This window comes from Delphinus delphis, chromosome 3, assembly GCF_949987515.2.
Source record: "Delphinus delphis chromosome 3, mDelDel1.2, whole genome shotgun sequence".
NCBI classification, from domain to species: Eukaryota; Metazoa; Chordata; class Mammalia; order Artiodactyla; family Delphinidae; genus Delphinus; species Delphinus delphis.
Window position 1 is genome coordinate 28,067,429 of NC_082685.1, and position 21,998 is coordinate 28,089,426.

Below are 21,998 nucleotides of genomic sequence, written 5' to 3' on the forward strand. Positions count from 1 at the left end.
TCCGTTGCCTCCTCCCTTCGAGCTCTCGGTTGCTCCAGCAAAGTTCCCAACTTAGTCGACATGACGCGCGGCGCAGCCAATGGGAGGCGGAGCTGGCGTTTTTGGGGGGCGGGAGGGGTGGGCCCCACGTCTCCGGTGTCTGCCCGGCTCAGTGAATGGAGAGAGCGAGCGCCGGCCAGCTCACCCGGTCGCCCCGTGCCTCAGCCGCCGCCACCGCCGCCGCGCTCCCGAGCCCAGCCCCAAGCCGAACCTCCCGGGGCGCCCGTGCCTCACTGCGCTCGCCCCAGGTCCCCAACCCGGCCCGCGCCCCGGGCCGCGGGCCAGCGGGGCCAGGGGGCGCTCGGCACCTGGGCACTCCGAGCAATGCGCAGCGGGGCAGCGCCGGCCCCGCCGATGGAGCTGCTGCTGCCGCCGCCGCCGCCCGGCGCGCCCCGCTCCGCCCGCGCCCCGTGCGCCTGAGCGCCGAGCTCGCTCCTCCTCCGCGCCAACTCAGCCGCTCGCTCCCCAGGCCGCCCGCGCTCCCAGCGCACCTCCGTGGGCTCCACGCGTCTTGCCCCGCCGAGGCAACCTCCTCCGGGCGCGGACCCCTGCACACTATGGCCCCCGGGCGGACGGAGGAAGGCGCCGCGGTGCGCGCCCGCCTGGTGCTGGCCTTCGCGCTGGCGAGTGTTCTGAGCGGCCCCCCCGCTGCCGCCTGCCCCACCAAGTGTACCTGCTCCGCCGCCAGCGTGGACTGCCACGGGCTGGGCCTCCGGGCGGTTCCCCGGGGCATCCCCCGCAACGCCGAGCGCCTGTGAGTACCCCCGCCCCGCCCTGCCTCACCCGGGCCACCCACCTGGGTCCCACAGAGGGGCCCCCCCGGCGCCAGATCCTTCCTTCTCCTTGGCCGCACTAGTTGCATTCTCTGCCTTCACCCTCTTCTACATCGGGTCCTTCACTCTCTGAGTTGGGGGTCTGTGGCTTTGGGCAGGTCTGGGGAGAGAGGTCTCGAGGACCCCAGTGATGAGCAAAGAGCAGTGTCTCTCCAGGGGTGAGAGTGCCAGACGCAGGGCCAGCTGACAGCTTCCAAGGAGAATGCTGGCAGGAGGCGAGGAGAGATGACACTGCAGACAGGGAGGTCGTAGGGTGAGGGTAAGGGGTCCGCGCTCATTAAAGAGGGGGCGAAGGAGAAAGCTGAAGGGTGATGGGGCGTCAGGGCATGGAGACAGGAGAGAGAGCCTGAGAAACTGTGACCGGCTTGGAGATCAGAATGGGCCAGCCGCTCTCTGGCTGCCCTTGCGAGGAAAGTTGAGAGTGTGTCTGAAGGTCCAACTTCTGAGGAACCGAACCAATTCAGAGTGGGTGCTTGCAAAACCCGCCCTGCCTGGAGCGCGGCCTCGGAGATGCCAAGTTGCAGCCCCGGTGAATTTTTTATGGCTCGGTTATAAATGCCTCCCCAAACGGGCCGGAGAATGGAAATGCTGACAGCCCTTTAAATGAGACCCAGCGCTATAATCTTACAAACCGCACTCAGCCTCGGATCCTGGGCTTGGCAGCAAGAGGAGAGGCGCTTGGAGAGTGGGGTGGATTGACCCTCGTTTTAACCCCAATTGTGCAACCAAATATTTACTTTTCATATGTCAACGTTTTGGAAACGTTTATCATTTTGATCCTCGGACCAATTTCAAAACTTGGACTCTGGGGTGGGCTCTTCCTAGCCTGCAGTTGGGGAGTGGGGAAGGAGGGAGAAATGGTAGAGGGGGTTGGAACTGGACTGGGAACACAGCCCAGAAGTGGGTGAGGGTTTGCTCTAGCTGGTAGATTTCTGCATGCCTTGCTCTCCCGCTGCCCCCTCTGCACATGTCTTAGAGTAGGTGCATGGGTTTTCAAGATTCTGCCTTCTTGACTTTCGTCTGGAGGAGAGTGGGCCAGAGACTAAGATGTATTGTCCTAGAGTGTGTTATTCCTGTTAATCACCTCCTGTCACTCCTCTTCTCTTCCGCTTACTTTTTATGTGTCCCTGAGCGGAGACTCAGTAGAACTGCCTTTTTCCTGGAGCTTTCCTTTGGCTCAAGACATTTTTTTCAAGTGCAGTGATTATTCTGTGGGGTTGAACCAAACAATCCTTGAGGGTTAGAGCTGAACCTTCATGAATATGTGTAGAAAACGAGGCTCGGAGATGTGAAATGACTTGCCTAAGGTCACACAGCAAGGGGATGGCAATAAAAGGGCAGAATCCAGGTTTCTACAGCTTAACTCAGACATAATAGTCTACCATGCCAGCGAAAATCTTGTTTTAGTGGTATTTTGGGAAACCTGTAACTTATAAGCTAAATTCCTCTCCCTCCTCAACACCAGGGCCAGCCACATGAGTTAGTGAAATAATAACTGTAGCTAATGTTTAATGAATGCTTTCTGTGCCTCAGTTTGTTTACATGTGTTATCTTACTGAATCTCTACAATGATCATTAGTTACAAAGGTAATGCTTATTATTCCACTTTACAGTTAAGCCTTTTTGTCATTTGTTCAAGGTCATGTAGTAGCTAGTTGAGTGTCTGAACTCGAGCACGTCTGGCTCCTAAGTCCATACCCCCTACCACGCTGCTGGACATCCTTGGAACAAGGTTCAGCTTGGGCCAAGATCTATAAGTAGACGGTCCTGGGAGGGTTCTCTGTGGGCTGGGGTCTTAAAATAGGCAGCAGTTGCTGCTGCTTCAGATACACCCTGCAAACATTTGACTTGCCTTGACATTAGCTCTCCTTTTGGGGTCTTGAGTCTACTTCTCTTTGATATTCAGAATCGTGTTGCATGTTTGAGACACCAAGGAGAGTGGGCCCCTCTCCTTCTAGCATGTAGGAGGTCTTCAAAAGCTGCAGGCACAGCACTGCAGCCAGCATGCCACCGTGCTACCTCTCCCAGGAGACCCAGGCAGCTGGGGGCTGCCCATCTGCTCTATAATTGAAGAGACCCGGTAGAGTCCTGGGCGTTCCCATGGGCCCCCTGCTGCCATGGCCACCGGCAGGCATTGGTGAAGTAGGAGGTGCTTTGGAATATCTGAGTCTCCTCTGCCTTTGTTCTGGTCACTGATGTCTTTTTGGTTGGGGTGCGTTGGGGTGATGCGGCTGGCTTCTCATTCTAGTCTCTTCCCTCCCCAGGAGAGGGGGCAGCCTTTACAAGCAGGCTGGGTCAGAGTTACTGCAGGGATTACGTGCGGCCTCCCAAGAGTCCCAATACTCCTTCATCACCCCACACCCTGTCTCAGTCAACTCACCTGTAACATTACAATTTTGCAAACTCTTGTGGGGCTGTGGCATTTCTGAGCTATGCTACGGATTTCTTTAGTGAGGAATTTTTCATTCATTCCCCCCTTCATTCATTCAACAAACATGACTTGAGCGTCCACTGCATTCCAGTAACTGTGTATAAAATCATGGCATATACAGAAGAAAACCAGCGATCCAACTTAGAGAATGTAAGCAAACGACGGAAGAAGGAACTTTCCTTCAGTGAGCCCTTAAACTTCTCAGGGCTCATTTTTTTCATGTGGCTAAGTTTTGTCAGCGCTGCCGTCAGATGCTTGGGACCTTCCTAAGATCCATTTTCTGATCTCAAATGTTTATGTTGTGTTTTATAACAAAGAGGAAACATTTTCTCCCTTCTCTGTTCCTGCTGTTCTGTCTCCCGAAGAGGCTTTTATGAAGAGGTGTGTGTGTGTGGGGAGGGAGGGTTTGTTGCTCTGGTAGTGTTGACTTGTGAGGCCTTGTCCACCCATGGCACGCCATTAAAGCAAACGTCCATGAGGATAATGGGATAATGTGGTCACCATTTGGACTTTGCTTCAGGCCTGGAATGGGGCCTGTTAAATTGTTCATAATTAAGCTGGTATCAGAGCTAGGGGTCTGTGTTCTAGCATATTCTCCATAATGTCAGCACATCACACAGAGAAACTCTCTGTTGTTTATAAACTACCGACATTTTTTTTTTCCCCTCAATGGGGAGGTGACACCCACAAGAAAGCTAAATAAACGCAGAGGAGAATTCAGTGTAATTTATTATCCGTGGAGCAAAGAGAGAGGACAAGGGGAGAGGAAGTGAATGGTGGTGCCTGAAACAAAACATTTACCATGGAGCACAGAGTAAACAGATGTTGCGTTTACCCTTCTGAGTACAAAAGGAGCCCACAGATGTAATTCTTCTCCAACCACAATCTCGGCCTGGAAAAAGAGGAGACAGATGAAAATGAACTGTCACGCAGGGCCCCTTTGCCTCGTCCTGCCTAAAGGCAGGCAGAGGCCTACTTCTCACCCGCAGCGAGGTGGTGGCCTGAACAGTGGAGCGGGGCAAGAGTGGACATCTTTGGTTTTTCACTTGGCTCTGGAACATGCTGGAGACTGCTGTATTTAAATAAACATTTCCTGTTTGCGAAGGAATACGGGCTAAAGGCTGAAACGTGAGAATGTGGTAACTTAATTTTCTCCATCACTCCAGATGACGGCAAGCTTCGCCGGTGGTTGGGTCCAATAAAAACCAACACCGTGTCATAGGCTTTCCCTTACTTGACCACAGAGGTCCTGAGGTCAAGTGGGAGACTTTCCAAGATGCTCAACAGCCAAGCCCTGCATCCTGGTACTGCCAGCCCTCGGGGCTAGCTCAGCGGACCGGGGGCAAGCTGGTGGATCATGGGGCCTCTCTTGACCAACCATGGGGACGTGGCCTTTCCGGGAAGCAGTGTTCTCCTGCCGAGCCTACTGGCCTGGACGTGAGCAGCTGAACATATCCGCCTCCAGTGTGCTGTGCAACACTGAACAGATTGCTTTACCTCTCTGGGCCTCATTTTCCTAAAAGTAGAATTCTAGTATAGTCTGTGGTTTTTTGGTGTATAGTCTGTAGTTCACTGGTGAACTGTCAGGGGCCTCTTCCCCATAGCATAGAACAGCGCCTGGCACATAGTACGTTTTCAACAAGTATGTGTTGAATAAATGAATGATGAATCTCAAAAGTACGAGTCTTTAGTTCTTACAAGTGAAAGCTGGGCAGTTATAGATCTGCATTTTTTATGTATGGCTAAGGGCCACTTATTAGTAACCTATTATATGAGTTATTAAGGGTTTCTAAAATTTGTCTTTCATGAACTAAAATGACTGCCTTACTAGAGTTACCAAGGACTCATAATGAGTGATCCACTCTGGAGTCTGGTTGCCAGACGTTGCTTAGCAACCTTGCAAAACTCCTACTGTGCACATGCCCATGAAAAGAGCTGGAAATCCTGAACACCTAAACCATACGACTTTCTAATCAGGAGCTCATCAGCATTTTCCTGCACTCTCTGTGGTCTTTGATTGCTGCTCTGCTTGTATTAATGGAAGTGTTTGTAGGTTCACTATTAAGTTTTGCTTTTGCCATGAGCTGAGCCATGTTTATTTTGGCATTTTTGCTACTTCGATTGTTGTTTTGTTTCTCCCCAGTTCTGTTTGTTGTCATTGAGTGCTTTCTCCCCTGGAAAGTGAGAACAGTGGGTCCGAGAGCGGTGGGATCTTTTGCACTGAGTGGGACGTGCAAGAAGGTTGCAGAGCCCCATGCCTTCTGGTTCAGGCCTGGGCTCTGGAGATAAGACAGCTCTGGTTTAAATTCTGGCTCTGTTACATCTTTGCTGTTGCACCTGGGGCGGGTCACTCCGCTCCTCTGGGCTGCTGTCTGTTGAATCCCTTTGTACCATATTTCCATGCCTATAATAGGGGGATGGTAATCCCACTGGCCCTGCGGAAATGCTGTGAATGTGGCCCGAGGCAGTCCACGTGATGCACTCAGCACAAGGCCCAGTACGTTGCTTTTCCACCTACCCTTCCTTACTTGTAAAGGGTGACGAGTAAATGGTCCTCTGGGGGGCGATTGCATGAAATAATTCACAGCAAGTGCTTAACACAGTACCTGGCACATAGGCCTCCACGAACTCTTAATGATAGTGACCACAGCTGTTGCTTCCATTTCTTCATCTCGGGCCCCATCCAGCTGGAAGTTTGGAGATGGCCACTTGAAGTGTGCCTGTCGAGGCAAGTTCCTCGCCTGCACGTAGGCTCTGCCCAGTCTCCCTGTGCCTGGTTCCCTCCCTCTCCTCCCCGGCTAAGCCCAGGTTGGCCTCTGTTCCATAAAACGGGGATTACGGTTGAAGTGGTTTATATCTTTTCCATGGGCATGCTGCTTTGTGGTATATTTAAATAAGGAATGCATTTTATTTATTTATTTTGGGGGGTCAGATTTTCATGGGGAATTTTTGGCCCTGACTTTTTTTTTTTCAATGCTCATTCCTTCCGTCTTTCCCTAAATACCTCCTTTTACTGACTTCCCGTGTCTGCCTCTGTTACTGCTTTTACTTGAAACAGCTGTATTTACTAGCATGCTCCACCCTCATTATGTAAGGTGGTCTTAACCCTTTTTAGAACTGCTGGAAAAACAAAACAACAAAAACAAAAGAATAACAAGGTATGGTTTTTCCTGAGAGGTTTTCTGAACCACCACTCATTCTGGTTACAGTAGATCAGAGGGTGCCCGGCTGTGGTTTCTGGTGTTGCGTTTTCAAGGCTCTGCATTGTTCGTGATTCTCCAGCCTTCAATTTAAACCCATCTTACTCAGGTGGGAAGAGCTCATAATAAGAATCCTCTGCTTGGAGACCTAGGTTGGTATCTTGCTAGTGCGGGTCTGCCAAAGGCTATGCTCTCCTTCCCACTCTCTGTGGTCTCCGTGGGTCTGTTGCTAGCACCATGTTTGATACAGCCGTTCCCTGGGAAACATTGTCACGAGTGTGTGATTAAAAATCCTCAATTTACCATTTAACTAGCTGGGTGACCTCAGTTTCCTCATTTATAAAATGGGAATAATCATAATACCCCTTCATAGGATGCTGTGAGTATTGAATATATAGACTACCTGAATCACAGTGCATCCTCCATAAATATTCCTATCATTTTGATTACCATAATTCTTGCTGACTGTAGTCTTCCTTCCATAGCATGCTCAACATAAAACCTGATTTGGAAAAATATGGATTTTCAAGGTTGAAGGGGGTCCTCTTGTCCAAGTTCCAACCACGTACAGGTTGATCTTCCACCAGCACGACTTTGGAGAAAGTGGTCATTCTCCTTGGTTTGATTACATTTAGTGGTGAGGCACTCAGTTCTTTCTAGGGCAATTTATTCTATTTTTAAAAGCAGTTCTAAGAAGAAATTTTTCTTTGTTTGGGGGTTGAACTTATCTCCCATTACTTGTTATTACATAGAGCAAGCAGAATCCTTTTCCCAAATGATAGGATTTCAAACGTCTTATTGCTCTTGCATTTCTCACCACCCACTTACCCAAGTCTTCCCTTTTCTCCATAAACTTTTATAATCACCTCAACTATTCTGTGCGTGTTAGACTTTGAGACAGGCACTCTCCCCATTCCTAGTTATGTTCCTCTAAATAGATTCCAATTCTCTTTGCCTTTTATTAGTTGGGATGAGACCTTGCACTCTCTTGTTATCTTACCTTCTATCAGTGCATGCTAAAGGGACCTCTTCGCTTTGGACAGCCACCGCCCCTGCGTTGGCTCATTTTGACCCAGCTGTTCACTGCATCCCCAGTGTCTCCCCAACCCTCCCTGCCGTTGATCCTATTTTCCCCCCATCCCAGATCTGTGCACTTGACCCTTTGGCGTCTAAGTGCAACACTTTGCATTTATCCTAATTAAATTTTGGCAAATAGTTTCATTTCATCAGCTTTTCAGGAACATTTTTATTTTGATTTTCCGTTCTAGCATAATAAGCACTCCTCTCCTCATTTCCTCTGCAGTTTTAGTGAGCTTGCCCTACAGATCTTTATCCAGGTTGTCAGTGTAATCAACAAGAGTTCTCTCTGCTTTTTTCCAAGTCTTTCTGTGGTCTGGGGTGTGGATTGCAAAAATACATTGTCCTGTTCTTTCCTGCTGGGGTGGATAAAAATGTTGAGGTCTTATTAGCCTGTAGCATCTTCTTTCCCTGGGGTTCTGTTCGTATTTTCTCTGGAATGATTTCCTATTAATGTTTAATTCCCCTGTTTGTTGCATTTTCTCGAAACTCTTGGTTTCTGGTAGCCTTTTCCTTCATGACGTTTGCTTCATCCTTGTTCTGTCAGGCTGGTGCCAGAAGCCCCATCAGCATGGGATGTGGGGTGTGTGTGTGTGCGTGTGTGTGTGTTGATGTGTATATGTGTGTTATTCTCTCCTGTAAAATATTTGAGCCTGAGAAATTGGGCCCTTCTTTCAGCAGCATGGCTCAGCTGAGAAGCCTGAGTTTCTCAAAGTGATTTCCTTTACCATCCGGGGCGCCCACTGGCACAGGGCTCATTTGCTTGAGTAGTGCTTGGAATGAATGTGATGGAGGATGAAGCAGAGAGGGCTGAGGCACTCCCGACATCTTTGTAAATAATAACAACAACAGTCACCACCACCATGACAGCTCCCATTTATGGAGCCCTTCTTTGCGCCTGGCGCTTTTCTCACCCTTTATATGCATGGCCTCAATCTTCGGACGATCATGTGAGACAGGAACTCATTGTGTCCCCATTTTACAGATAAGGAAACAAAGTCAGAGAGGTGAAGTAACTTCCTCAGGTGGGAGAAGTGGAGCCAGAGTTTATCCAGGCAGGCTGGTCTCTGGTCTGCGCTCCAACCACTGGTCATGTCATTCCTCCTCCAGGTTGTCAGCCGCCCTTACCTGTCTTCTAAACCCAATTCTCAAAGAACAACCAGAAGAAAAAGAAAACAACAATGATATCCAGTCGAATCAGGGAGAACCTGTTTGATATAAGGCATCCTGAGAGGGGTGCCAAGGCTATGTTCTGGACACCTGGCAAAGGAGCCATCCTGTCCAGCTTGGGGAAGTAGGTGACATTCGAATTGGAGCTTGAGGGTGAATAACGTTCCCATGGGTAGAAGTGGGAACGTGGTTTAGATTCGCAGAAGTTCACGGTTGCATGGAACCTAAGAGGGCCTGAGCCCCATTTAAAATGACAGGAGCTGCGCTTAAGGCAGTTTTATCTAACAGGGGAGTTTAGGGCTGAATCCAGTCTTAGGGAGAATATCACCATAGTTATGTGGCTAATTATTATGAATTTTTATTTTGGATTTGAGGGGATAAACTCTCCAGGAACAGTTCTGATGAGGCTTCTTGACCGATATATTCCCCCACGAGTATCTGCCTAGCTTTTGCCAGGGATCGCCTTCCTTTTCAGTTAGTTGTACTACTTGCCTTCTTTCCGCCATGATCTCTGGACTCCTGCCACCCTGAGGTCGGGTCCTGCTGGTGCAGGATGCGTATAAGATGCATCCTGGCTGGACTAAATGTGACCTCACTTTTCACGGTCTTATCACTACTTGTGTGGGCTCATACTTCTCTTCTCTTGTCCGAAATGCCAGTCTGAGTTCCTGACCCCTGATTCACTCTGCACTTTGGCAGCAGTGTGAGTTGTCATTCCTGAAAGTCTGCCAGCACATTTAACCACCCAGCTTGACTCCCTCTTGAGTTTTTCAGCCTCCCTGGTTACTGTCTGCTATCTAGCATACCCACTCTTTGCTCCCCTGCCCTCAATTAGTGTATACCCTGGCTCGGGTCTGTCTGCATAGTGTGTCCATGGTCCTCTTCTAATCTGAGGCTTATGGGCTTGACCATGGACTTGTGCATCTTGTGTATCTCTCCTGGAGCCTGAGCGGCTCCTGGCCCCTGCCTTGACCCTTCCAGATTGGCTTCTTGCCCGATCCTGCCCTCTGTGTAGCTCTCCATTGCCTAGTACTGAATTTGGACTTTGACCATCTAAGCTTCAATTCCTGAGATTGGATTTTCGTAGGATCTTCATTGGAGACTGGAGACTCCCAATCCACGGCTGTGTCCGGAAAACAACTTCAGAGTTCATCTTCATGGCCATCTGAAGCCTTTTATGATGCCCAGGGTGGTGTGTAGAGGTCCTCTGGGGCTGGACTCTGTGAATGATGAATTACATACAACATGCTCTTAAACTCCCTGCAGCCCAAGCAGAGAATAGAGCAGATTCTTCTGTGATTGAAAAGCTCAGCAATGATGATTTCATTGGAGAGCCGTCCTGCTCAGAAATGTGTTACAAAAGTTTCTGGACCATCTAGCACTTTCCTGATATTCTTTTTCTCCTCTGCATCTCTGCCAAGCTCTAGAACATAGGTAGAAAGTGTTTTATACGTTGGGTTTCGAAGGGGTCTGAATGGGAAACCAGTGGAGAGCATGGTGTGATATAACCTTTAATGAGGAAAAAGACCTAGGTGGAATCCTGGGTTCCATCCATTTTTTTTAACTGCAGAAATTTATAGGAGTATCTTTCTGAGTCTTACTCATCTCATCTGTAACCTTTAGAATGGTGGGAATAACACTTCTCTCACAGATCTGATGCAAGGTTTAACTGAGATCAGATGTCTGCAAATGTCTCCTAAATCTAGTGCCGTGAGAATACCTTACTGATTCCACCCACAATATCTAAATCCTGCATCTGAAAGATGATCAGGGTTCATCTTAGAATCTTATATTTACAGGTGAGGAAACTCAGCAGACTCAAAGGCCTTGCTCAGGGTCACCCATGTTTTTGAACTTTCATTGAGGTTTTCCTTTTCATTTATCAAGATGCATCTTTTACAAATGCACACATAGCCTCACACTAATGTCGGCAATCCAAGTGGGTGGAGTTGAGAGGACTTTTTGCCTTAGTAATTAATAAGTGGCAGTTTCCAAGAATGTAGAACCAGGGGCTTCCCTGGTGGCGCAGTGGTTAAGAATCTGCCTGCCAGTGCAGGGGACACGGGTTCGAGCCCTGGTCCGGGAAGATCCCACGTGCCGCGGAGCAACTAAGCCTGCGAGCCACAACTACTGAGCCCGCGTGCCACACTACTGAAGCCCGCGCGCCTAGAGCCCATGCTCCGCAACAAGAGAAGCCACCGCAGTGAGAAGCCCACACACCACAACGAAGAGTAGCCCCCGCTAGCTGCAACTAGAGAAAGCCCGCACGCAGCGACGAAGACCCAACGCAGCCAAAAGTAAAATAAATTTATTAAAAAAAGAAAAAAAGAAAGTAGAACCAAATGAGGGGCTCTGTGAAGGATGCAGTCATTTAAAGGAGCTATTTGTTGAGTGCCTTCAATGATGACTAAGGCAAGTGAAATGTCCTCATCACTGGAACAGCTCAAAATGATGTGGAAATCAATCTGGGCTATCCTTTCCCACCAAGTGACTGACAAGGCGAAGGCCACCACGCTAGGTTCAGAGAGGACATTTATGGGGTGTTGCGGGAGATGAAGGATGGGACACCAAGCCCTCAGGAACCACTGATGAAAGCAAGCCCCACTCATCCCTTTTAGTGGGTATAAATATGTAGAAAACCTCACACATCATAAAAAAAAATAGTACAAGTAGAATAAAAAAAAAACTCATGGGGAAAATATTAATCTGAGAACAATTGTATCCGAGAAAGAATTCCAGTATGCCTCCGCAGCTGGCTGGCAAACAGCACAAGTTCTGCATTTTATTACAGTCCTAACGCTGCGTAGAACACTGACCTTATTTGAGAAGCATTTCATAAACACTGACGCACAGCGCAGCAGTATTTGAGGCCATGAAGAGATACAGGGCCTCCTTTGGGAGGCCAGCTGCCCCTCCTGGGCCAGTCCAGCTGTAACCAGACCACTGGCCATTGTTTCCCTGTGGTGCTCACTCACTCATTCTTCTCTCTTAGGTTTAACAAAGCAGGTAGGAGATTTCCCAGGGGAAAATGAGGTGGGGGGGCTTTGGACGGAAATTGGCTGTTTGGGCAGGTTTGCCTAGGCGTGGGGAAGGTGATAGGGAAGACCTATCACTTTGAGGGGAGGGGTCTGAGAACTTTCATTTGGCCCAGTTTCTTTTTGGAGATCTCGTCTTGTGCCTGGAGATGTGTGCTGTGCACGGGTGTAGGAGGGTGGCTCCTGGGTGGCCTTCACCTGATCCTCCGGAAGGGAGGACCTGGGGCTTGCGGTAGCCCTAAGAAATGCATGCACTACATCTCCTCCTGCTAGAAGTTGGCACTTTTCTTTCCATCTGCTGCCAGCTTACAAGTCCTGAATTTCTGCCATGGAACTCGGTTCTGTCCCTCCCTCTCTCATTTCCTCCCCTAGCCGAGAGGGTTTCAGGCTTTTGAAGTATCTCTGGAGATCATCTGGTCTACCCACTCCCCACTGCTCTCAACCCACCTGGACAGAGACATGTCTTAGAGCTGTGATTGGTGGGGACCTCAGCTTTGTGGCGTGAGCTGCCCTCATGAGAAGTTTGTCCTGCTTTCATTTCATCCTTGATCACAGCATTTGGGCCTCGATAACAATCACTCAGAGCTGAAGGAGGCCTCTGCCAATCAGGGAAACTAGGGAGATGGAAGAGAGACCAAATCTAGTACAAACAATGAGGAATAATGTGGAACCAGAGGAAAGGCACCAAATGGGTGACTTGGGATTTCAGAGCCTATCCTGAGGGCTCCAGGCACCAAGGTAGCTTGATTACGGTCTAGAAAGGGAAAATCCCTGATCAAAAAGACAGCTGGGAAACAGGACTAGAGCAGAAATCCAAAATGGGAAGGCCAGTCGCTTCATGAGAGTTTTTAACAACTCTAGTGCCGCCCCCCCCTTCTAATTACTTCATACCACAAGATGGTAACCAATCTGCTCTGTTTACTCTGTTTAGGCGTACCTTTTAATACTTTCTGAAACATTTCCCATAAGCTTCTTCCTGCCATGTGCCCTCTTCGTGTGTTCTAGAAATTTTGCAAAGACCTAAATCTCCTCTGGGTTCTTTCCCGACTGGAGCTGCATGCTGATTCGAGCCATATTCAGCCAGGAAGCTCTCTTTCCGTCTTTAAAACAAGAAACATCTCCTTCTGAGAAGACTGCACTACAGTTTTCTTTGTGTTGCTAACGAACAAAGAGGCCCCATTGCAAAACAGCATTTCATGAGCAGAGTGGGGCTGAGGGCACCTTTTGCCAAATGTGACTGTGTGTAGTTGTGTGGGCGTGTGGCGGGGAAAACGGCTTTGTCAAGAGGAGGGCCGAGGGAGGCAGCTCTGGGGAATTTTTAGCAACTGCAGCATGGTGTAGTAGAAAGAATGTTTGCCTGGGAATTTGGAGACCTGGCTGTACCTCTGACATACCGTGTGACCTTGGACAAGTCACTTGATCTCTCTGGGCCTCAGTTTCCTCGTCTTATAAGGGGATGAAGGGAGTAGACTGGACGATCTCCAAGGATCATGTTAGCCCTATGCATCTTTACTTCTAGGGGCTGGGATTTGGGGTTTAGACTGGAGCCAATATCCAACCAACCCAAGGGACTTTCTGGAGGCAGTAGAGAGGCCAGGACAGCTGCTTCAGGGAGTGGCTGGTCCTTGATTAAGGCTCAAATAATTAGCTCAGTTCCACAGTAAGCCTTCTGAAATTAAGAAAGAAAAAGATGTTTAGTTTCAAAAATAGCATGTTTCTTAAGACTGATTGGATTTGGGCTTTGTAGACTTTCTGCAAAGACAGAATTTCCCTTCCTCTATAGCAGAGCAGTTTACAGTATCGATGCTGGAATTAGTGTGATCTGGGCTTGAATGCCATCACTAGTTAAAGCAATCCTGGGCATGTTCTTTAACAATCACCTGCTTCCTTGGGCTGCTGGAGGATCAAATGAGGTGATACATGTCAAGCTTAGAGGACAGTGCCTGGCATTAAATATCCACTCAAAAAGCCATTATTCTGATTACCTATTACTGATTAACAAACCACCCCAGAACTTAGTGTTGTAGGGCAATGGCCATTTTATTATGCTCCATGATGCTTTGGGTCAGGGTTTAAGACACGGTTCAGTAGGGTGGCTTGTGTCTGCTCCGTGATGTATGAGGCATCATCTAGAGAATGGGAATGACTGGGGGAGACTTGAATGGGTGACTCCTAGAATCATCTGTAGGCTGTTCACTCATATGTCTGGCACCCAGGTGGTTTGACTCGAAGGCTGGGCTCCATTGGGGGTGTTGACCAGAGTGCCCACATGTGACGTCTCTATGTGGCTTGAGCTTCCTTGAAGCATGGCAGCCTTAGAGTGACCTAACATCTTACATGGAGGCTCAGAGCTCTAAGAATGGTTGTGTCAGTATACAACGCAGAAGTCGCCTGGCTTTTCATGAACTGGTCTTAGAAGGAACATAGTATTCCTTCTGCTGTATTCTATTGCTCTGAGCAACACAAGCTAGTCCAGGTTAACGTGTAGGAACCACTTCTCCAAGGAAGAAGTCCTAAAGAATTTGTGGCCATGTTTAAAAAACTCTACAGCCGTGTAATTATCATCGTTATTTTTTATACTGTGTAACTAATCTCCTAACTAGATCAAAAGCTTCTTGAGGGCAGGAGCTATGTTTCTCTATGGGCTTTGTACAATGCTTGTGAAAATCAAACTAAGTCAACACATTTAAAAAAATCAAATTGAATTAGATAGGCAGGAGGTTTGCTGGAAAGTCCCTGAGCTTCAAAGCCAGAGAGATTTGGATTTTAAAAAATCTGTATTCACAGTGTGCCCTTTGGCAAGTTACTTGTCTTTCTAGACTCCGTTTCCTCATCTAAAAAAAAAACGGAGACAGTAATACCTATTTCAAGGATTGTTGTAAGAATTAGCAAAATGCCCAACACATAGTTGATGCTCATGAACATTGTGAGGCATCCTGGAGCCGCGGCAAGCACACAGATGCTCAAGCTGACAGATCCGGTTTCAGATCCCATCGCTTACTGTCATGTGTCAACAGACCAGTCCTTTCATTGTCTGGAGTCCTAGGAGCCTCGTCTATAAAATGGGTGTAGTATAATAGTAAGTACCTTTTAGGGTTATTGTGAGGTTAGGTAATGGGTCATCTAAAGCTACTATAGCTCAGTCCCTGATTCTTAGTAGGGACTTAATACATGGTACCTGTATACTGAGTAACCACAGTTAACAATTATAGTTCTCTTGTTTGTATATTGATTCATCCATGAATTTATGCATTGAACAATTAAATATTTAATTGTAATTATATATTTAATTACACAGTAGCCTCATTTTTCAAGTCCCTGCATACTAGGGTCTGTAGATACCTAGATCTGGGAAGAAAGCCTCACAGGATAGAGAACTGGCCCTTCGTCAAGGAGCCAGCTTGGGAGAGTGCTCTGTTTGAACACATCTGCAATTGAACTGTAATGGCCCCTGTTCGCTTTTGACCCCAGAGCGCCCTCGGCTTCCTTGATTTTTTTTTTCCTTTGGGACTATCCTCTTCCTTACTGCTGTGTAACTACAGGCAAACATGCTAACTCTTACCTGTGTCTGTTTTTGTTTTTGCTTTTTTTGAAAAGTGTTGTTTTCCTGGGTCAAAGTTGGCAAAGCTCTACCAGCCTTGTCTGTGTGGTGCCAGGCCAGGACACCAGGTCTCATTTTTCCAGGTAGTTTCTGGGACCTGAGCTCTGTTAAGAGCTTCTCCTTTTCTTCCCTAAGATCTCCTAAAATCCTTTAAAAAAAAAAAAGTCTAGATAATCTGATAAAATAAATTGACCGTGTTCTTAGAAAAATGCACAAACTCACAATATTTTGCAAATGATTTTGAGGCCATTCGTGGCCACTTTTCCGATGGCAACTTTCTTCTGAATGACCCTATCTGTTTCACTGATTTTGATTACAGAGGCTTCCGGGTTTTTGCTGAGTTCTACTTGAAGTTCATAGTGTACCTGTGAGACTGTCTTATGTCTTCTTGCTTACTTGCATAAGTCCCTCCATTCCCTCCATCATAGTAGACGTGTTGTGTTGTGGCTGCCCAGGATTCAGTCTTGCTTCCTAGAGGAATATTGTCTTTTGCACTCCCAGGATACAGTCTGGTGGATTTGTAATCAGGGACCTTGCCTTCTCCTAGTCAAGGGATGAGCTCATGACCCAAGTCAGGTCTGTCTGGTGCTTCCTCCCTGGAACTGGAATCTGAACCAGAGGGACAAAGAGACTGGACATGATGGCTTGCCAGATCATCTAAGCACTTGTGCAGGGACGAGACGTGCCTGCTTTCCTTTTTCCCAGACCTGCTTTTAAGATTCCCATTGAATCCAGAAGACCCTGATCGCCTTCTAGTGAATTCCCGTTTGCTCAAGTTCACAAACTTACAACCAAATAACTCTAACTGAGAAAGCCACAGATAGCAAACTTCTGGGAGAAAGTGGCATAATGAGAAAGATTATGCCTGGCATTTGGAGAAAGGCAGACCCCGGTCTGAATCACAGTTTTACCATTCACCAGCTGGGTGCCCTTAGGCAGGTTCACTTTGCTCTTAGGATGTCAGCATCATTGTAAAATAATGATAATGAGTCCTGAAATCCTGATTCTCAAACTTGGTTGCACGTTGGAATCACCTGGGGAGATTTAAAAATTACTGATGCTTGGGTCCCATCCCCAGTGATTCTGGTTTAATGATTTTGAGGTGCTTCCCAGATGTTGTGATTTTGTAAAGCTCCCAGGTATTTCTGATGTGCAGCAGTGTGTGAGAAAACTGATCTAAAGAAAAGTTCCCAATTATAGAGACTATTAAATAAGTTATATAAAACACTTAGCATTATGTAGGAATTGATAAAAGTCACTCTCCTTTCCCTTCCCCTCCTAAGGTGAACTAGAATTGCTTGCTTTTGCTTCTAGCAGTTTTCTTTGTCTGGAGCAGTCATAGCAATGCATGACAACCACGGTGTAATATAACCCAGGTTATTTTTACCATTTGAGGTGAAGGCCGATGGTAAATGTAGCTGGAATTATAGAATATACAAAAATCTGATTACTTTTACATTCATAAAATAGCTAGGGCGAGTTCAACAATGCTTTGTGAGAACATTCTATGGAATAACTGCTTTAAATGGGTAGACAGAATTGATTTATAATTACTATGACAACAGCAAAATGGAGTGATGTCTTCCCGAGGGACCTGGACCAGGACCCAAGAGGATTCTCTCCCAGGTCTGCCCTGCAACCTGCTGAGTGACCTTGCCTCCAGCAGCTTCTCTCTCAAGTTCTCAGTCTCCCCAGATCCTACTTTCCAATTGGTGCAGCTTCAGCAGTATCTTTTAAGGAAATATGTTGACGTGACAGTTGTTAAGACAATGATGAAAAAGTTCTATAGGAAGCAGAGTGAAAGCAGGGCTTTCGGACTCTTAGAGGAGATCATTATCTGTATATCTGCTTGTTCTCCCAACTGCCGTCCCTCTTTCCCTGTACCCTGTAGCCTTTCCTGTATCTTGCCATGTAGGAACCTGTCCACACCTCTGTCTTAATAAAGTCTTCTCTACAAAGGAGATGCAAAGGGAAACTTCCGTCTACGCAGGGTTTTTCTACCTCAGTACTATTGACATTTTCAGCGGGATGTTTTATTGTCGTTGTGGGCTGTCCTACTCATTTTACAATATTTAGCAGCATCCCTGACCCCTACCCACTAGATTCCAGTAGCACCCTTCCCTAGTCTGACAACCGAAAAAACGTCTCCAGACATCGCCACATGTCCCCTGGGGGACAGAATCACCTCTGGTTGAGAACCACTGTCCTATCTAATCTCAGCGAAGTGCGTTTCAGTTAATAAAGCAGCATCAATATGTATGCACAATGGTTAACCTCTGTAGTACCCTTAGGGATTTTCTCAGACGTCCATGAGCCTTATGTCCGTTGTCACAGATGGGGGTTCTGAGTTACAGAGAAGTTAACTGCAATAATAATAATAATAACCACGGCTACCATTTATCGAGTGTTTATTATGTATTATGTGCATAGCTAAGTGCTTGATATATTATTACATTGTCTCAATTAATACTTACATGGAGATAATTTGCAAACCAGTGGCCAGGGGGCCAAAACTACCCTCCAAAGTGTTGTGCTTGGCTCACATGGTATTGACTCACATATTGGTGTTTTTCTGTTTTTTGCTTTTTTTAGTGTCAGTTTCTTGCCAACATTTTAAGATTCGTGAATTCATATAAAAATCCGTTTCTGGCTTCTTTTTTAAAAAATTGGAAATTTTGGCAACAGGGGTTCAGCTTGGCTCTGTGGCAGTGGTTGACTAGTGTTTAGATGAGGCATGTCTCCATTTCACCGCAGTCCCCACCACTCCCTGTTGTGACTCCAGCCCTGAGACTGTGTGTCAGCTGCCATTTGGCATCGTGTTATTTTTCTTTGGCTCAGCCCAACTTCCCTCATTGATATCAGCTTCCAGGCTCCTCTAGGCTGTCGCATTTGTGGCTCTTTCCTTACACTACACCACACTGTGTGGCATATATTACCGTTCTCATTTTAAAGGTGGGAAAACTGAGGCTCAACCAAAGGAAAGCTCTTGTCCAAATTCATACAACAAATAAGCAGAAGAGCTGAGAGCGGAATCTAAGCCTTCCTATCTCGCCAGCATTGCCCTGCCTGGAATCACAAAGTAGCCACCGGTAGAGTCTCCCTGCATCCTGGGATGCTCCAGCCGGATCTTCTGCATCTTGGGGTTTCCTTGGAGAACCAAATCTCAGTGTCCTTTTGATCACCAGGAAACCCACATGTCACTGGGACGGGAAGAGTGTCCTCTGAGTGTAGCTCTCAAGCTGCGTTTTTCCTGCGTCTGTGCCACTCTTTGGTCTGTGTCCAAAAGCTGCTCACACACTCCCACGTAGCTGTGGGACCAGCTGGTGTGTGTGCTTCTGCCTGAGACGAGGCTGCTTGCCTGTGGGGAGGATGTGATTGCTTTAGGAAATTAAGTGGGAGTGATTAATTAGGAAATGTACTGAGGACTCTGGAAAGAAATAGCAGAAAAGGAAAAAAAATTGGAACCCTAAATACAGAAAGCTTCTAGCCACGTGGCTAAGGAGACTGCATTCAGTGGAACTGAAAACATTTGATCGTGGTTTGTTTGTTTGTTTGTTTGTCTTTGCTGCTGTTACTTTGATACACAAGGATGCTGGGAAGAACCATAACATCAGCTGACCCAACCTCTCCTTTCACCAAATGGCAAATGAAGGCTCAGAGAGACTACCAGGAGAAGCCGACAGCTTAGAAAGAACAGCAGGGCTTAGGACTCAGAAAGTCCTGTGTTTGAATTGCTGATGCGTTCTTGCAGGATGTGTAAACCCGCACAAGTCTCTGTGAAATCAAGGTAGCATTGACTATTGCCAAGGGCTGTAGCAAGGCACCGGTGAACAAAAGCAGGCACGATGACTGCTAATCAGTACTGTGTGCCAGGCACCGTTCTCGCGCGTGGCCTGTGTTCTCTTACTTTTTTACAAGAGTCCTGTGGAGTCGGTACTATTATTAGCTCATGGTGTAGATGAAGAACAAAGACACTGAGAGGATACATTATTTATTTGATGTCCCAAAGCTGGTAAGTGGCAGAGCCAAGTTTCCGGTGTAGTCCGAGTCAGGAAGCCACGTTCTCAACCATTAAGCACTCTGCCTCTTATGCATATGATGTGATGTATAGATACCATTATATAACCAGTAAATAATATAGGACATTTATGTGTGATATAACGTATATAATAAATTAATTAAATTATATGCTAAAGTAATTACTGTATAAATAATTAATACATAAAATGCATTCTGTTAGGTTGAACCCTATGGAATTGTCATTTTTGTTGGTAGGAAAGGCTGAAAGTAGTCGTCTCACAGAGTTCATCCTAATATGTGCCAAACCAGTCACAGAAATTTCTCCTTCTCTCACCTTCCTCAGCAGGTTCCTAACTCTGAACCTCAGTCTCCTCCTCCACAAAATGGGGCTAACCTCCCTCACAAGTGGTGCTGCTATACCGTGTCAGTCAGACAATGTGTGTGGAAAGCATCTAGCGTAGTGCTCAATAAGTAAGATCCATGGTTATTGCCTGATTACAGCCGTGGCTCCCCACACACCTGTAGGGTCCTGCTCTTTAGTACTCCTCCCACCCCCAGTGGCTTGGCTTTCAGCTTGAGGGTCTTCATATGCAATAAAACTTTCAGGTTATAGGTGAAGTATTGGGCCCAGGAGCTGTATTTTTATTCCACAGGACTTTGATATTTTCAGCATGCTTCAGTCAAATACAAAGCTTCCTGTCAGGCCAGGCCGAACGCTGTTGCCTTCCACGCACATAAGAATTAAGGGGCTGCCAGCATGAAATACCACCCTGCCCGGCCTCATAGCTCATTCCTTCCGTGTTGGCTCTCAGGTCCTCATGGGACAGCCCCCCTTGCTGTTCTTCCTGAATTTTCGGCTTGTCAGTCAACCTTCTCTTTGGAAACTCTACTCAACTCCAGTCCAACACAGTGAAAGTTCCTTCTGACCTCCTAAGGTTCTAGGTCTTTGCAGGGGAGCTGTGGTGATGGCCCTGCTCTCTCCCGAAACCCCTTGCCAAAATGAGCTTGGAGGGACTGGTGGCCCAAGCAGAGAAGAAACAAGGCTGAATTCCTCATCTTTAATCCTGGCAGTGCCTCTGGATGGGTATCAGCAGTCCTTCCAGTCAGTCTGGAAAACCATCAGGAGACTAAGTCTGCCCTCATCCTGGAGGGAGCCCCTTCTGTTTCCCCAGGGGTCTTGGGGATCAGAGGAAGTACCTGAGGGGGTGGGGGTGTTTGGGTCTGTGCACTGGTACTGGAGCTTCATAGTAATAATAAAAGCTGACTTTGATTGAGACCTCACGTTGCGTCAGGCACTGTGCAAAGTGTTTCTTATTGTTTCATTTAATCCTTACAAGAATAAGATTAGGTCTGAATTGAGGCACAGAGGATAGTTTGCCATGTTGACACATGTGCCAGTGGTAGAGCCCTAATTCAGGCCAGTCTGACCCATAGCTTTGATTTCTTAACCACCCCGCTCTATAGCTTAGAGTCTTCTTACTTTTGAGTTTCCACCAAGTGGGCTCCCCTGATTCTAAAGCAGCAGGTTTTACTGATTCCTAGACGTGGAAAACAATTGCAGAAAGATGGTGCCGATGGTCCCTGAATTAAAGCTCTGAGATACTTGTGGTCTCAGTTGCTGCCTGGGTCTCCTTTGTGGAGCTGGACTTCCTTGTGCCAGTTCCAAATTCCATCAAAGGAAGAGTTGTACAGGTTCAAGGGAGTAACACAGTACTATTACCAGGAGAGCCCATTCATTCATTCACTCATTCATTCAACAAAGCTGTGCTGAGTGCACCCGTGTGCACCTGTGCTGTTCCGGTGAACAAACCATTTCTTATCTCGCCAGTTTTCTCTTGCAAAAAACAACCTACTATGACGGGTATAATCGAAACAATAAAACAAAAACCAAGAACTCAGAAATTAAGTATTGGCAAGGATGTGGAGAAATGAGAATGCAATGTAAAATGGTGCACCCTCTGTGTAAAGCAGTATGGCGAGTCCTCAAAAAGTTAAGCACAGAGCTGCCGTATGATCTAGCAATTCCACTTACTTTGGAGGAAGTTTATACTCAAGAAGAAGTGAAAGCAGGGACTCAGACAGGTTCTTGTATGTCAGTATGGCAGCATTATTCACAATAGCCAAAAGGTGGAAATAACCCAAGTGTCCATCAACAGATGAGATATGTACGTACAATGGAATGTTATTCAGCCTTAAAAAGGAATGGAGTTCTGATACATGCTACGACCAGGATGAGCCTTGAAAACATCGTGTTAAGCAAAATAAGTCAGACACGAAAGGACAAATATCATGTGATTCCACTTACGTGAAATGTCCGGAATAGGCAAATTTATAGAGACAGAAAGTAGATTAGAGGTTAGTAGAGGCTAGTGGGAGTGGAGAATAGGGAGTTAGTGCTTAATGGGTACAGAGTGTCTGTTTGGGTGGACGAAAAAGATTGGAAATAATGGTGATGATGGTTGTGCAACGTTGTAAATGTACTTAATGCCACTGAACTGTGTACTTAACAGTGGTTAAAATGGTAAATTTTATATATATTTTACTGCAATTTAATGAACATAATCTCATCACAAGAGAAAGAAAAAGTCTGCT

The 21,998-nt window shown here is 46.9% G+C and overlaps 1 protein-coding gene across 1 annotated transcript in view; it reads left to right on the plus strand.

The window, feature by feature from the left end:
* The first annotated feature begins 494 nt into the window (after positions 1–494).
* Positions 495–21,998, plus strand: part of SLIT3 (slit guidance ligand 3) — a 609,828-nt gene continuing 588,324 nt past the window's right edge. Inside the window, exon 1 of the mRNA XM_060008410.1 lies at positions 495–793. Coding sequence (XP_059864393.1) covers positions 597–793 — 197 coding nt within the window. The 5' untranslated portion in view covers positions 495–596. The remainder of the gene's footprint in view (positions 794–21,998) is intronic.